Consider the following 14,963-nt stretch of genomic DNA (forward strand, 5'->3'; position numbering starts at 1 on the left):
GGCTTTAGGGGACGAGAGCTGAGGAAGCGTTGTTCTAAGTCAGCCATAAAAATGTTGGCATACTGTGGGGCCATGCGGGTACCCATAGCAGTGCCGCTGATCTGAAGGTATACATTGTCCCCAAATGTGAAGTAGTTATGGGTAAGGACAAAGTCACAAAGTTCAGCCACCAGGTTAGCCGTGACATTATCGGGGATAGTGTTCTTGACGGCTTGTAGTCCATCTTTGTGTGGAATGTTGGTGTAGAGGGCTTCTACATCCATAGTGGCCAGGATGGTGTTATCAGGAAGATCACCGATGGATTGAAGTTTCCTCAGGAAGTCAGTGGTGTCTCGAAGGTAGCTGGGAGTGCTGGTAGCGTAGGGCCTGAGGAGGGAGTCTACATAGCCAGACAATCCTGCTGTCAGGGTGCCAATGCCTGAGATGATGGGGCGCCCAGGATTTCCAGGTTTATGGATCTTGGGTAGTAGATAGAATATCCCAGGTCGGGGTTCCAGGGGTGTGTCTGTGAGGATTTGATCTTGTGCTTTTTCAGGAAGTTTCTTGAGCAAATGCTGTAGTTGCTTTTGGTAACTCTCAGTGGGATCAGAGGGTAATGGCTTGTAGAAACTCGTGTTGGAGAGCTGCCGAGCAGCCTCTTGTTCATATTCCGACCTATTCATGATGACAACAGCACCTCCTTTGTCAGCCTTTTTGATTATGATGTCAGAGTTGTTTCTGAGGCTGTGGATGGCATTGCGTTCCGCATGGCTGAGGTTATGGGGCAAGTGATGCTGCTTTTCCACAATTTCAGCCCGTGCACGTCGGCGGAAGCACTCTATGTAGAAGTCCAGTCTGCTGTTTAGACCTTCAGGAGGAGTCCATCTAGAATCCCTCTTTCTGTAGTGTTGGTAGGGAGATCTCTGTGGATTAGTATGCTGTTCAGAGGTATTTTGGAAATATTCCTTGAGTCGGAGACGTCGAAAATAGGATTAGATAAGCTATTACCAGCAGGACAGTGGGGTGGGAATAGGTATTGTTTCATATTCTCTGTGTATATATAAAGCCTGCTGCAGTTTCCACGATATGCATCTGAGGAAGTGAGCTGTAGCTCACGAAAGCTTATGCTCTAATAAATTGGTTAGTCTCTAAGGTGCCACAAGTACTCCTTTTCTTTTTGCGAATACAGACTAACACGGCTGTTACTCTGAAACTACATTCATAAAAGATCTGCAGCGACAATATTCTCATGCCAACCCAGTTCATCTTACACTAGTCACTATCTCATTGAAATTCTATCAACACTACTCTGGGCCAAAACAGTAAATTCTCCACCCACGGAGAACAGAGATGCCTTACGTGCATTAACTTCTTGATTCTTACTTGTGACAGAATATGGGAGTGAACTGTTCTAGATATGCACCACTGCAGTTTTTAAGCCAGAAGAGCACACACACACACACGTGAAAAACACTGGTTTCATTAATCACATTGTCCAAGATGGTTTAAGGGCATGCCTTCTTGATGGGACCGGAAATGGGTAAGAATCACAGGCTGCCTGAGATTTTGCTAACTCAGTGCTTCCACTTCTGCTTTTGATTACATTTCATTGCATATTGCAAAAATAACAAGAGAACAGATCCATTATTCCAATAGGAGCAAGAGATAACATTTGAATTTCTACACAGCGAAGGTCACCGAGTTCAGGTAGCCACAGTTCAGCAATGTCAGGATTATGCCATAATTACAGGAACAGACCTTTTTGCACATGAACATATTCTAGTTAGTATAATAAACTGCCATAATAACCTGATACTGGGTTAGCAGTTCTTGAAAGATTTAAACACGTACTGCAAGAGCTTCGCTTTCCCCCCCGCCTTATCAGACCTTGGCAGCTCTGCAGAACATCATCCTTTACATAAGAATGACTGCATTTTACCTCCAGTTTGTGTCATTTAACACCATACACATTGAAAATATGAATGAATTTCTATGGCGTTCTTTGGCCTGGAGCAAGAATCTTTCCACAGCCATTTAAATCTCCTTATCAGTGACCTGCAAGCTACACACAAACCCAGCACTTGCATGTGCAGTCTAACGGTGGCCCGTGGGGCTTGCAGAATAAGACACAGAGCAATGTCAAAAAATGTAGTTTATGGCAATATAATTTAATTTCACATCACTACAATATAGACAGTTCGATATCCAATCTTGACAAATACAACAGTTAATCTGGTGTACGCTATAGATGGCTTTTAAAAAAAAAAAAAAAACCTCAACACATCCATAAGCAAATAGACTGCAGCTCATTGTAACATTCTATCCAAAACTGAATGCTCTTACAACAACTGAATAAAGAGAACTACTGCAGGGGAAAACACTGATTTCTCATGACCCTCCAATTCCAATTACGGAACTTTAAACAAAACTGTGCTTACAGACTTGTAAATGCTTTTGCTAAGACTTCCATTAACAGAATAAATTTTATTAATTGCAGAACTACGCCTAAAACAAAATGACTAAATAAAATATGGAGCATCTTCAGATTAATGTAGTGTTACTGATTTAAACTATCAAAATGAAATCCCTTTCATGAAAAGCGATGACTCAGACTGTAATTTTACGCATGCTGCAGCTGAACAATTCATTCTAGTATCTTCCTCTGATGTCACTGTCAAGGAAGCAATCTACATATAAGAACAACCAGTTCAGTACATACAGACCAAATGTTTTGTTCCTAAAATTAATTAAAATTAGGGAGAAGCATATTATTTTGCCCTGCATAGTATGAGAAAACAAAATTTTGGGGCTTCCTGACCATAGGACGTTGAAAGTCAGAATTCTGTGAAAGAATTCAAACTCAAACAGGAAGCTTTGGATAGTTACTTCTCTACTCCACACTGCCTAACCCATGACTGTATTGAGGCAATACCACTCTCTCAATTAAATAAATAAGGGCCACCAGAATAGGAGAGGCGTTGAGCAACCACAATGCCAGTAGACCTCTAAAATTTGAATGAAACAGACTTTAAATGGGATTTCCAGGCAATCACCACAACTCAAAGTCAGGTACTAAATAAAAATTGGCCAAAATGGAAAGGATGAGAGGAGCTAAAAAACCCCATCCACTGGAGAGCCGTGGCCTTTTAAAAGAAAACAGTCTGACGTTTGATGCTCTCTGCATGGCGTTTATGGCCTGATCAAAGGCAACTGAGGTCAATGGAAAGCTTTCCATGTACTTCAGTGGGTGCTGGATGAGACCCTTAACCAGGGTAGTTAATGCTAAGTGCATAGCTTATCTGTCCCAATTCATTTTTCTGAGAGCACAGGAATGAGTGGATTGCTACATGTAAAGGTTTGAGCCTAATGCACAGCATGAAAGAACTCACGATTGTCAGCAACAGAATAAACACTTGAAAAACCTATTCTCAAAGCTTTATACACAATTTATCTCAGCATGATGAATGGAATTCTAAAGAATGGTCAGCCATCTATAGTACATTAAATGTCAGTTTGGATACACTGCCATTAAGATTTCTGAAACGGCTGCTGAAACAAACTGCCAGAGTCAAGATCAGGTGACGGTATGAAATGATGGGTTAGAAAGTTACACAAAGAAAATGTTTAATTGCTTTTAAAAGAATATTTAAGTTACTGAAAAGAAATTCAGAGATCTACTCTACCTGCTCCGGTGCTGAGAACTGGTTGCTTTGGAGGATCCAGATCCCTCCCCTTGGAAATCGGTGAAAGATTCATCGAGTGAGCCAGACTTTGAAGCATCCTGAAAATCCTGGAAGTCATCTTCTTCTGGTTTTACCACCTGGATTGCATAAAATCATGAGACCCGCCACCATTTAACACGGGAAAACACATTCCCTTGACATTTTAAATATATATAGAATAGTTTTTGCCTACTCAGTACATTTTCTATATACTTCACTGCAAAGTCTTAATATACAAATCAATAGTTAAAGGGAGCAGACAAAGCCCTACAAAATGTTATTGAAAGAAACAATTGAGGGAAATGGGGAATGGACTACATGAAACAAAAGAGCTTTTGTCAATTTCCATAATCTATGATAAAAAGTGAATTAATGTTGGAATAAAGGCACAAGGTAAGCTTAACTGTAACAAATATCTTTTACTCATTCATAAAAAAAGCACAGCACCACCATCTGCAGTAAAAGCTTCCTTATGCTGTCCGACAAACATGACTAAACCTTGCTTTGGAAGATCCGCAAATAGACGCTAGATTGTTTACTCTGCAAAGCCACTGGGCACTGAAATGGTCAGCAATGGTGCCAAAGGTTATTTTATTATGACGGGGTGGACATCTGTCCTCGAAAGAATGGACTGAGAGAAGCAAAGCAATTCATTTCACAGAGACCACTGAAGAACCAAGAGGTAGACACATGACTTTGTAAAGCCCTTTGATAAGTTACTAGTACTAGTTAAATTCACTTTTAAATTAAATGGTCTAAAAACATGTGAGGCCTCTGAATCTAGCCACAGAAATAAATATCAGGACCCTGAATACTCCATAAGCATATAATTGTGCTTCAGAATCCATGTTATATGGAGCAGTTATAGAGTTTTTGGTCCACAATTAACAGAGAGGACCAGGCTGTGTTGCAGCATGGAGCTTAACAAATGAAGGAACTTCCTGATTAGAGAGAGTTCTCTAGTGGCTGCTTAAAGCATGCCTCTGTGTTTATGTCCTCACACTACATGATGAGAAGTGAGAGAATCTTTCTCTCTAAAGAAGGAGCAAAGGAAAGGAAAGACACCTCCAGACTGTCAGAGTGGTCAGTGAGTGAGGGAAATGGAATATCAGGGAGGAGACCTGTGAAAGCAGCAGCAAGGAGACAGAGAGCCCTGTCTCACCTCAGCAGTAGAGCCCCATAGCACAAATGGCTCTATTACAGACATTTGATTTTCGCAACTCAGGCAGCTGGCCTTGCAGGAGCCAAGATTTGAGCAATTCTGGTTTAACAGAGAAAGCATAAGAATATCAGGTAAATAACCTGGTTGCTGCTGTTGCTGATATCCTATGTGTCCTCCTCCTCACTGAAGAAAGAATACTCCAAAAGTGAAACATGAGCATTTGATGTCCATTTCATAGACAGACAATATTACATATTAAAGGGGCAAACTTAATAGGAAGTGCCAGAAACAAGGGGAAACAGATGAGACTTCTATTACTGCAGTTCACAGTCTTACTGAACATTGCAAATATGGAACATTAAAAGAACTAATATGAGACAAGATGGTTGTTGGTATAAAAGACCAGTTTATCAGCACAGGTTCAGTTAGACCCAGATCTCACACTAGCAAAACAATAGCAAAAGTGAGAATGCAACAATAAAGAAACAGCAACGTGGCTTACATGCTACAGCATAAGGAAGACTGATCTACTAGGAAGGGATATTGCAAAAAGGGATCTGGGGGTCACAGACGATCACAGGCTAAATGAGTCAGCAGTGTAACATTGTTGCCAAAAAGAAAAAAAGCAAACATCATTCTGGGATATATTAGCAGGAGTGTTGTAAGCAAGACACAAGAAGTAATTCTTCAGCTCTACTCTGCACTAATTAAGCCTGAACTGGAGTATTGTGTCCAGTTCTGGGCGCCACATTTCAGGAAAGATGTGGACAAATTGGAGAAAGTCCAGAGAAGAGCAACAAAAATGATTAAAGGTCTAGAAAACATGACCTATGACGGAAGATTGAAAAAACTGGGTTTGTTTAGTCTGGAAAAAAGAAGACTGAGGGGACACAGTAACAGTTTTCAAGTACATAAAAGATTGTTACAAGGAAGACGGAGAAAAACTGTTCTCTTTAACTGCTAAGGATAGGACAAGAAGCAATGGGCTTAAATTGCAGCAAGGATGATTTAGGTTGGACATTAGGAAAAACTTCCTAACTGTCAGGGTGGTTAAGCACTGGAATAAATTGCTTATGGAGGTTGTGGAATCGCCATCATTGGAGATTTTTTAAGAGCAGGTTAGACAAATGCCTATCAGGTATGGTTTAGATCAGGGGTTCTCAAACTTCATTGCACCACGACTCCCTCCGACAACAAAAATTACTACACGACCCCAGGAGGGGAACTAAAGCCTGAGCCCTGCCATCCTGGTCGGGGGAGGCCAAATCTGAAGCCAAAGGGCTTTAGCCCCAGGCAAGTGGCCTATAACCTGAGCCCAGCCACACAGGGCTGAAGCTCTCAGGCTTCGGCTTTGGCCCTGCGTGGTGGGGCTGAGGCTTTGGGCTCAGGCCCCAACAAGTCTAACGTCAGCCCTAGCAACCCCATTAAAAAGGGGTCCCGACCCACTTTGGGGTCCTGACTCACAGCTTGAGAACCGCTGGTCTAGATAATACTTAGTCCTGCCATGAGTGTAGGGGACTGGACTAGATGACCTTTTGAGGTCCCTTCAATCCTGCAATTCTATGACTGCATCAGACAATATTGACACAGTAAAAAGAAAAGTCGCAAATGGGAAAAGAGCAGTCAAATCAAAGTTACAACATAAGAACAGTGCACAAATAGTAAGTGGGAGATCAAAGAACCGTAACAGGAGGGAAGCTTAGAAAAGCTGTGGAAGATGTAGCAAGACACCCAGCCACAGCAGGCAACATCATCCAGCAAAAGAGGCAGAATGTAGGAAATGCCACAAAATGGAACATTTTGTAACATACAGGTCATCAAGAGTAGTGAAAACAATCCAAGAAGGAGAGTGTTATCATCAGACAATGAGTCCATACTTTTAGGGATCATATCCTCAGTAGAACAGACAACACTTTGGAACACAAGCATGAATCTAAACAGTTGAAACCTTTACTTAAAATTTATAATGGAGCAGCCATCACTGCAATCCCAAAAAAAGATTATAATCCATGTTGAGATGGAGATTTGCAAAGACCAAATAAAATTCTACATGGGGCTAGTAACAGCACATTGGATGTTTGTAGCCAGTTGCTTGGGATACTGGAGAAAGGATGGAAAGTTCTTCAACAAATAATATACATAATACAAGGACTGACAACTCTCCTACTAGGTTTGCCAGCAATACAAGGACTATACCTAGTAGAAAACCTGGATTGAATGTATGGCAAAATGCAAACTATAGAAGAGATGTACCTACACATCTTCACAGGGCTAGGAAAGAAGTCTGAGGAGTACAGCATAAAACTGGTGTCATCACCAATAACTTGTGCTCTCACTGTCCCATGCCCCAGCCTTGTACCCTTGCTAAAGAAAGGCAAAGAAGAATTAAAGAGAGGGGAAGATATGGGGGTTATTTCCCAGATAGAAGAACCCACTGACTGGTGTGCGGGGACGGTTGTAGTACCAAAGCCCAATGCAAAATCCAAACCGGTGTGGACTTTACACTACTTAATATAAGTGTGCTCAGAGAAAGACACAGGCTTCCTGCAGTTGACCAGACATTAGCTCAATAATCAGAAGCCAAAGTCTTTTCAAAGTCAGATGCTACAGCAGACTTCTGGGAAACCTTCCCTTGCTAAAGAATTTATACCATTAATGACATTCATCTCCCCTCCCACCCCATTTGGAAGGTACTGTTTCAATCACCTTCCATTTGGCATAGAATCTCACAGATTGTGTCATGTATGCCTGGCATCCTTTGCCATGCAGATGATGTGTTGGTATATGGTAGAGATAAAAACGAAGAGGAGTGACTACATGCAGTTGAGACACTTCCCACAAGCCAGTGGGTATGAGAAATGTGAGTTTGGAGAGGAACGGCTAAAACGTGTAGGATATATAAGTAGCAAACAGGGAATTCAGACAGATTCAGAAAAACCCAAGGCATTATCTCCTTAATGGTCACACAATATGTGGATCTGGAGTAGCCCACAACAAAACATTTAATAAAATTGAAGAACTGACATCTTCACCTGATTTGGCAAAATATATGGTAAACTATCCAACAACATCCAGCAGAGGCATCTTCATATGGTTTAGGAGCGAGCTCACACAAAAGCAGCCAGAAGGCGACCAGAGACCTGTTGCATTCACATCAAGAAGCCTCACAGAAATAAATAGCAGACTGCTCACATGGAAAAGGAACCTTCCGCAGTCACTTGGGTCTGTGAACAGCTCAGTGCATATCTGTTTGGCTTGAATTTTAACATGGAAGTGGACCATAAACTCTCAGTGGTATTACTGGGTTCAAAACCACTAGATGACCTTCCACCTAAGAGTCAACAGCTGAAGCAATTTTCTTTTAACATTGAACACGTATTAGGGAAAGCACTCATAGCAGCAGACACTATTAAGAGCCCCAGTTGAGCATCCACTACAGTAAAAGAAAAGGATTTAGAGAGGGTCTGAGTCTACATTGATCTTGATTTGGCCGTAATTCGAGCATCTGCTGGACAAATTCAGAAAATGAGAGATGAACAACTAAAGGATGAGACTTGTCAGAAACTTACTCTACTCTGCCACAGAGCATGAGGTTGAAGGAGTCAACTTCCAACAGGCCGACCACCACATTTGCAGGACCAAAATGATGATTACATGGCTGATGGCCTGCTTCTGAATGGATGGCAGATTCTTATGCCAACAGTACTTCAGAAAGAGATGCCCTCCAAAATTCATGAGGGTCACCAAGATATAAACAAGTGTAGGACACAAGCACAATAATCCGTATGGTGGCCTGGTCTGAATAGGTAAATTCAGACCTTAGTAGAGCACCGAGAGATATGTAACAAGAAAAAAAAAAAATTGCCAGAACCACTACTCTCTGTAAAGCTACCTGACAGACCTTGGTATCAGGTAGCCACAGATTTGTTTTTCATACATTTACATACTCATTTACTTCTCCAGTTATATTGACTTGGCTATACTTACACAGACTTACGCAGGTCATCCAGAAACTAAAGTCAATACACCGGACCCTCGCTAGAACGCATGTCTATATATCGCGAATTCGCATATAACGCAGTCACGGCCATGGATCCCAAATTTAATTACTTTAATTCCATTTAATTTTAATGTGGTCCCCGCGCTAAAGCGGTACTGTGCATGGATCCCAAATCCCACATTCTAGCAAGGGTCCAGTGTATTTGTAAGACACAGAGTTCCTGAAGTCCTCTTATCTGCTAATGGAGCTCACTTTACCTCTGAAACATTCCTAACATTTGCACAGGACTTTGACCATCATACTAGAAGTCTACATTACCCCCAGAGCAATAGAAAGGTGGAGAGAGCAGTGCAGTGTTTAAAAAAAAAGACTTCTGCAAAAATAAGTGGAAACATATAAAACACTCCTGGCATTTCTGGAAGTGAGCCCCCTCCACAGGGAACTCCATGCACAAACTCAATAGAAATGAGAACATGATCTGGAAGACTGACCAGAACCCTCAAAGACTTGATCATTAGACTATTCCTCAGGGATATTTAAAAGCAACAGACAAGGGGACATAGTGTAAATAAGCTTCAAATTCCTTTAAACTATTCTGAATGTGTGTGTATATGAATTGGTTTACAATTTAAGTTTTAATTTTTCATTATAAAGAAAGGGAGATGTGGAGTGATTATAGAGTTCCTGGTCCTGCAGTTACCAGAGAGGACCAGGATGTATGGCAATGGGAATCTTAATAAATATAGGAACTTCCTGGTTAGAGAGTAGTCTAGTTGTTGCTTAAAGCATGCCTCTGTGTTTATGTTCTCACACTATACTTTCTGCTGCAGAACTAGGTTTCAGAACCCAAACTCACTTAGAAAAAAGTGTTGAGCCCTTATGCTTGTGAAAATAACCTGCCCAACAGCGATGATAACCTTCCAAATACAGACAGTATAAATCAATGAATTACTATCTCTCTGAATCTGCAGACAGCCTGAATATTTAGTTCTGAACCGTGTAATCTGCCCCCATTCTTCTCAACGGAGGGTTAAATCCTAAAATCCAACGGTGCAAATTTCCATTGTAAACAGTATTAACTCTCTCAAGACTGAGCATTACAACATTCAGCTACTGTGCTTAAATCATACACCCAAACTATCTCCTACCCCTTTCCAAAAAAATTCCCCACTGCCCCTATCCAACAGCCAAAATCTCCAGCTTCATCCTGACAACTTTGATGATATTTTTACACATTTTAATACAAAGTCAAGTTGCACAGTGAACATTAAAACTTGAGGGACAGCATAAAAAAATTGAATTTACCATCACATTAAAAAAACAGAGGGGATATTGAAGCAAGTGTATTATTCATTTTTACATTTAATTCAATTGATCTGAAACTACCACAGAACATCTGGTCAGGAGAACCATGCCAGCTAGTTTAGGTATACCTTGCTCTTACCCCACTCTAAATCCATGTATGGGATTGATGATCAGACACTACAGGGGCCCATTAAAGAGGTTTCTAATTAGAGCCTTCTTTGAGCAGTAAGAGAGGAGATGCAGGGTCTTTTGGTTTTATTACTTCTGAAGTCTGAAGGTAAATTTATACCTTGTCTTCCATTTCTCTATTATGCATTTCTATTAACCATTCTTTTTAACAATAACAGCATAATATTAGAGAGTTAAAACAGTTGAGCAGTTGCAGTTGAGATTGCTTTTTCACTGAGAACTAACAGACAACACTAGTAGGCTGCATATGGTGATCCCCCAGTACGCTATACATCTAAATCAGTATGAACAAAGTTTACACAAGTCGCATAGGCAGTGGCATAAAACCCATCAGTCAAAAGAGGGAGGGCAGCAGGGAAGCAGCTGGATATTAGGTACAATTCCAAGGCATTCAAAAATGTTAGTTCAGTTAAAACATGGATTTCAATTAGTTTGTTTGCAGATTTTTTTTTTTTTAAAAGCACTATCACCTTTAAGGTACAACACCCACGAATTTGCTTGAGTGGTGTCAATTTTCCTCTATCGTTGCAAGAAACTGAGAGACTTAGAATTAAGCATTTTGGATTGTACTAAACAACACAGGTAAGTTCATGTTGTACAGTGTGGTGAAGATGTAACGCACCATATTAGTAGTGGTATATTTTCATTAATACTGTCTTTGAATCAGAAGTAATATTTTTGCTTTTAGCTGTATAACTAAATGGGAACTATTTGCAAGGATTCTGTTCTCCATGGTGCCCTTCCAACAACACAAAAACAAAAAGTGTATTTAGGATCTCAGTAGATATGGAAGACATCTGTTAATAAAGGACTTCATCCCAGACATTAATGTATTATACTTGATCTTAGCCAAGTCATCTTTGAATAGAGGAAGAACATCATGGAAGAAAAAAAAATCAATCAGTATATGCTGCAAAACATCAAAAGGAATATGCTGTGGATGCTGGGCAAATTGAATTTTGAATAGCAAAACTGATCACCAAGATCAATTTATGCTTCCAGAAAATTTGGATAATCTTTTCTATCACTGGTACACAGCTTTCAGTTCTCCCCGTGATGGTCTCATTTCTGTTTTACTAGCCAGATAACAAAGGTCTTGTTTAGTTTACATGTAATTCCACTTCAAATGTTGTAAAAAAAAAAAAAAAAAAAAAAAAGGAACTAAGTAGAGGACTTTCTCGGGATGCAAGAGCTTAGGAAGGGAGAAGAAATTTGTCTAGCTCTTCTAATGCCATCTGAGAGACTGAAACATCAAAGAAGCTTGCTACAGCATGGTCTTGCATATTTAAATGGGCATGCTCTAGATTTCAGTTTCATTTTTAATGTTTACTTAAAATCCAGTTGTCATTATGCAGCTTTGAAACAGAGTTCCCCTGTAATTCTCTTTCAGTGATTATACAGATTTACTATGCTATAGAAACAGCACTAACCTGGTTTGGGGGGTAAGATGGCATGAAACCACTAGAAGCCTGTGCTGCAGCGCCACCCACTGGTGCAGTTATGTTTATTCCTATGACTGCCTGTCCAATATGAAGAGGCATGGAGACTGGCGGTCCAGAGGGCCTCATAGACTGTTGACTCACTGTGGCAGCCAATGAAATTGGATATCCGCTTAAAGTGGGGACAGGAGCAGTTGGAAATTGCTTTAAAACATCGGGACTCAATGCGGGTACTCCTCTCTGCACAAGGAATAAAACAGAGATAGTTATATGCATTACACATTTCTATTTCTTCCATCTGTACCCTTATTTCTCAAATAATTTTATTTATTGAAACTGTGAAAAAGCAGGGAGTCAGTCCTTCAATTCTGTCTTTTGCACACAAAAAAAAGCTACTGAATTTTACATGATCAAGGTGAACCTACACATATATAATATGCTAGAACTCATACAGTTTACTGCAAGATCTCATATGGATCTATAGACTCACTTTAGTCACTTACAATTCTTGTGCGTGTTTTTTTTAGTATCTGAATGGTCAAAATTTAGCACTGGCTAGAGCTCACTGAACATGGGTAAGTACAATGCAAATTTTCCCCACACATCTCCAACAATGTACATCAATGCCAATCTTCACTGTCCCATCTAGTCTACTCCTGGATTTTTCTTCTGTCAACTTCTGATCATAGTGAAGTTTGCAAAACTTGAATGGTGGTTTTTGCAATTTCAGACAAGTTTCTATTAAACTAGGAACAGCCATGACATTACGCTGTAACCTGACAAAAAAGTTAAAACCTAGACTACACATGCCAAAAAATTAACTAATTCACCCACTGCCCAGATACTCAGATAATCTAGTGGAGGGGCCCATATCACTTCCTAAATAGATAGTTATACAGCATAAAAGAAAAGCCAAAGCCAACTACAAACTTAAATGAGTCCTGAAGAAGAAATAATAGCTATAAATGCAGAGGGTGACATCCTGGATCCACTGAAGTGAATGGGAGTTTTGCCAAGATTCATTCAGTGTATTTAACGTGTGGTATAATACAAGTACACCTGTCCATACACAACATACTGCAGGGACATTACAAAAGTCAGTGACAGTTTATCAAGAGGAGGTTAGACCCTTTTCCATTCCCCCCAAAGACTGTCTCAGTCATTTGTACCTGAGTTACTGCTATCATAGCCAGGACAGTATAAAGCTCTTCTTTGGTAAGTTTTCCAGGTGTGGTACGATTGGTTAAGGCCCATATTTGTCCAAGGGTCTCCCTGGGAAGTCCAGATGACATCAGAATGGGATAGAGTTTAGCAGTATCTATTCCAGTAGGAGTCATAGTGGTTTCTAAAATTTTCTTATACAAATCTATTGAGGGAAACACAGTGTTGGAGGATGAAAGTAAACATTTTAAAGAGATTAAGATCATTTTTCTATTCTAACTATAAAACTATGTTAAGGGTTGTAATATGGTTGACATGGAACATTACCAATTTGATTAGGCATCAGCGTTAAAGTTGACACATAACACTAGAAGTTTCATCTATTTATAACTTCTCATTCTACCTGTACATTCAAATTCAAAGGAGCAGGTGAAAAAGAAAAGAAGTTCCCCAAACAAAGCCCAAAGAGATAGGGAGAGAGATTTGTAAGTTCCCAAGGAAAATGAATAAAAATGCTGCACGCTCTAGCACAACTCTACCAGTTAACTTGAGGCCTGTCAAAAGCATCCTCCAGTCCCTTGCAAGGGAAACATAACATGCTAATTTAACCAAGCTGCACCTAAATCGAGATAATTAGTAGTATCAATGTCTGAATTGATTTATTTTCTAATGAACAAATTACATCAAAAACCATCTGGCCAAAACATCCTATTCCCTTCAGTTTCAATACACAGGGCAATAAAACAAGTTGCTTACAGTAGTTATTTTTCAGAAATTTAGGAGACAACTCTGCCAGCTAACTGTGCTACTTCACACCACATTCTGGGTGTTCTATTCAGCAAGACTTCTGCCTATTTCACCAGTACTAAAGGAAATTACCTATGCCACAGCAGATTCTCTATACCTAGATATAATGAAAGGCTTACATTCTAAGACAGACATCTGCTTTATTAAACTGGATATCAATTGATCAGTAAAACCAACAATCCACACAAAACAACTAGTTCTCTTTATAAATTTCACTACATATTTCTGTAATGAGGCCTCTGGGTAATCCTTGTGTGAAGATAGCCAGAGCAGCATTATGTAGTTAAAATTTAGTGCAATCTAATCAATATTTAGTACAGCACTTCATTTTCTGTTTACTATGCTTCTGGCATATATAAGGCAAATAACCTTAAGAAATGAGCCTGCTTAATTACAAGAGATACTGAAAGGAGACAGCTCACAAAAATGTTATACCAACGATGGCAATTCCTATGCCACCACTATAACCTCTAGATTTAACATTTACTATGTTTGAAGAAGCTCCTGCCTTCTCTGAATGCAGATAAAGCTACCAAAGATGTGTCAGACATCCCGATGCTTGCCAGTTTGTGCAATGAGTTAAGAATGCCCTAACAAACACTAGTGATCTTTGAAACTGTGAAACAGATTAGCTAGGAACATTGCGGAATTCCCATCGTGGGAGGTCTTTCAGAACCAGTTAGACAAACACCTGTCAGGGATGGTCTAAGTGTCCTTAATCCTGCTCAGCACAGGGGGATGGACCAGATGACCTCTTGAGGTCCCTTCCAGCCCTACATGTCCATGATTCTCCAAAGCTATACTTGGAACAGATGAACTTGGTCATTATCACTGCTGCTGTACCACATCTAAGAAATACCATGTATAGTTCAGACAACACCAAACACCTAGTTTTCTCAGGAGTGATTAAAAAACTTGCTTTACAAATTAAATTAGTGATCGAGAAATTCATGAGCTGCTCTTCCTGCTTCTACTCAAAGAAATATATGTTGACGTTAGTCAGCCAAAGTTTAATACTAAATTTAAGACACAAACATCAGTGACTGCAAGTACGAGGACTACTTCAGTAAATTACAACTTACAGTTATGCGGGTATTGCCTTTAAACATTGCATGCGGATATGCACTTCAGGAAGCGTAACCATTCATAGTCACACTCAATAACAACAACTCTGCAATGGCAGGGGACAGGACAAGATG

General features: G+C 40.0%; 1 protein-coding gene across 12 annotated transcripts in view; it reads right to left on the reverse strand.

The window, feature by feature from the left end:
• Positions 1 to 14,963, reverse strand: part of SYNRG (synergin gamma) — a 134,874-nt gene that overhangs the window by 95,622 nt on the left and 24,289 nt on the right. For all 12 annotated transcript variants that reach the window (XM_073315614.2, XM_073315621.2, XM_073315617.2 and 9 more), the window contains 3 exons: positions 12,966 to 13,162; positions 11,788 to 12,036; positions 3,663 to 3,799 (listed from right to left, as the gene is read on the reverse strand). In XM_073315614.2, the coding sequence (XP_073171715.2) occupies positions 3,663 to 3,799; positions 11,788 to 12,036; positions 12,966 to 13,162 (583 nt within the window). The remainder of the gene's footprint in view (positions 1 to 3,662; positions 3,800 to 11,787; positions 12,037 to 12,965; positions 13,163 to 14,963) is intronic.

The sequence above is a fragment of the Lepidochelys kempii genome, chromosome 17 (assembly GCF_965140285.1).
Source record: "Lepidochelys kempii isolate rLepKem1 chromosome 17, rLepKem1.hap1, whole genome shotgun sequence".
NCBI lineage: Eukaryota > Metazoa > Chordata > Testudines > Cheloniidae > Lepidochelys > Lepidochelys kempii.